Source organism: Nansenia antarctica (genome assembly GCF_963989245.1).
Source record: "Nansenia antarctica genome assembly, chromosome: 1".
Lineage (NCBI taxonomy): Eukaryota > Metazoa > Chordata > Actinopteri > Argentiniformes > Microstomatidae > Nansenia > Nansenia antarctica.
In genome coordinates, this window is record NC_137674.1 from 13,676,378 (window position 1) to 13,679,243 (window position 2,866).

Here is a 2,866-nt window from a genome sequence, read left to right on the forward strand (position 1 = left end):
ATTGCCAAACAGTTTTAATGTCACTGTTTGTTTTTATCACTGTTAATCATCTTGTATTGGGATTATTATTTTTGGATTGCCCATTATCACGCTATAAAAAGTGCTGGGTTAAAAACTACCTAATCTGGGTCATTATAACCCAGCAAGTTTTAAACTGCACCAACCAGTGACGTGAGGCCTGCATGGGCATCCAGGGCGTCTAGCCCCCAATGTTGTAAGATCACCGTCGATTTAGCGCGAGTAAATCGACGGTAAATAATGACTAATAATATTAAATAATAATAATAATGATAATGACATTATACTGCAATGGTGTGATCCCTATTGTTGCATTGTTATTCTGCTCTTTTCCTTTAGATTGTTTTTTAATGTTGGAAGTGTTATAAAGCCTTATTTAAAGCCTTACTAACACCATGGGTATATAGCCTATAGTGCTAACACTTATTTGCTTCAGCCTTAAATACTTCTCAGCACTGTTACACTGATCTCCAGAAGCCTATTGCATATCGCAGCTGGGTATTATTCACAACAGCAGGTGTGCCACTAAATAACATGCTTGGTTTCAATACCACAGCTATAGGCCTTCATTAAAAGTGGATAGATATTTAGGTACCGAATATAAAAGTGGAGGCTAACTGTATTTCAATAGACTATTAGCTACAACGACATTGTAAATGTTAAATGTTAAATGGTTAAATTGCATAACATACTTTCTAAGCAGTAGCCTACAGCACATGTTTTACCTCAGAGATACTGTATATCCATATTTGCACACCGAGCTCAATCTAATGCTCGAGCCCTGCCCAATATCGGGTAATAACGGAAAATATCTCCTCGCGCTCTTGTGAAAACGGGCCTCTTGCGCGTGAGTTATAGCGCTTGATGCCCCTCTCTGCCCGGAAGTATTATCAGCCTGATATACTGCCTGCCTTCACAATACTTTTTAAAAACACTTGGCATATCCACACACACACACACACACACACACACACACACACACACACACACACACACACACACACACACACACACACACACACAGACACAGACACAGACACACACACACACACACACACACACACACACACACACACACACACACACACAAACAATGAGTTAAAATATGAAATAATATAACAAATATCCTTAGCCAGATATAGTTAATTATCTTGCAATATTATTTGAAGTTCATTCAAACGGACACATAAACAGGCAGGACTTGGTAGCCTATAGCCTATACAAAATCTGTCAGAAAAAATATATATATATATATATTTCGATGAATCGCTGATGAATAGATAACACTGTGCGAGCGTTAAGTATTCTAATTCGACTCCTCCCCCCGGCCGTGCCCTCTAATTACCCCTGCACGGGACCGCGTCATACTCACAGAGTGACAGAGAGAGAGAGAGAGAGAGAAAGTGAGAGAGGGGGAGTGTGTGTGCGAGAGAGAGGCGGGGGAGAGAGATAGAGAGAGAGAGTGAGAGTGAGAGAGACAGGGGGGGGAGTGTTTCAGTGGCTATAGCCTTAATTGATTACCTTCCAATCTACAATAACTTGTTAGTGGTGGTCAATTGCGGCTGCAGCTGTTAGAGAATCACCGTCGACCCACTGGTTCCATGGTGTGGTGTGTGTGTGTGCGTCACCCTGGAACAGCAGATTGGACAAGTGGGGCTTTAACGGGACTCAAAGTCTCCCAACCCTGCGGCAGAGAGACCAACATGCGGTTGCAGAGGCATCTGTGATCCGACGGATTTCCATGCTCCATAAGGCTATGTTCCTCAACTTTGTGTTTTAGCCGCTATTCTTTTTAAGTATAACCACGAACACCAAAACAATTATCCGACGTATATCTCCTGATAAGCCAGCCTCTATGACTTCCAAAGACGACGCAAAATGCCCCACGGTGATGGAGGAGCACATCAGGCGCAGTCCGTTGGACCAGCTCCCGCCACCGGCCAACTCCAACAAGCCCCTGACGCCGTTCCGGATAGAGGACATCCTGAACAAGCCCTCCTCGGTGAAGAGACGTTACTCCATCTGCGGGACAGCGATGCACCTGATCTCCCCCGGTGACAAGCTGCCCTCGTCGGGGGGTCACAGCCTCTCCAGCCGGGGGGCCCTCCTCAGCCAGACCTCCCCGCTCTGCGCGCTGGAGGAACTGGCCAGCAAAACCTTCAAAGGGCTCGAAGTCAGTGTCCTCCAGGCGGCGGAGGGTGAGTCTGGACACATTATATTAGAATTATAAGGTTCTATCTCCATTTTTGTCAAAATTGAGTTTTTTTACATAATCTGATCCATTAGGTGTTTATTAATGCCTGTGTGGTGTTGTTTTTTTTAAATGTTGACATTTTTGAGTTAGTAATTCATAAAATACAAAGGTTCCATCTCACAAAACATAATGGAATGTAAAAACTTTGACGCTCAATGTCTCTGAACTACCCTAAACGGAGATAGAACCTTATCGTTCTAAGCTCACGATATATCATGTGTGGTTAATAGAATGAAATTCTAAATAATGTCTTAATGCAGCGTAGGCTATCCAGAATGTGCACATTCACACACATGTTTCGAGCACTAAGAAATGTCAGGCTTCCTGAATGAAACCAAAGAGGTCTGTAACACAATCATATTTTATTCCGTGGGACAATAATAGTAGTTAATAGTAGTTTCAATAATTTATTATTGAAAAGCATTAGGTCTATGCATTTCTATTGTGTCCATGCTGCCTATAGCCTATACTAATTTATAATAGGGTAATAATATAATGTAGGCCTATCCTTCCCTTAGAAATGTTGCAGACCTCCTGAATAAAATCAAGATGTCTGGAACATAATAATATTGTAGTGTGATTGCCGGTTTGGTC

The 2,866-nt window shown here is 42.5% G+C and overlaps 1 protein-coding gene across 1 annotated transcript in view; it reads left to right on the top strand.

The window, feature by feature from the left end:
* Nucleotides 1-1,873: 1,873 nt before the first annotated feature.
* lbx1a (ladybird homeobox 1a) overlaps nucleotides 1,874-2,866 on the top strand; it is a gene marked incomplete at both ends in the record, with an annotated part of 2,090 nt that continues 1,097 nt past the window's right edge. Inside the window, one exon of the mRNA XM_080530950.1 lies at nucleotides 1,874-2,216. Coding sequence (XP_080387076.1) covers nucleotides 1,874-2,216 — 343 coding nt within the window. The remainder of the gene's footprint in view (nucleotides 2,217-2,866) is intronic.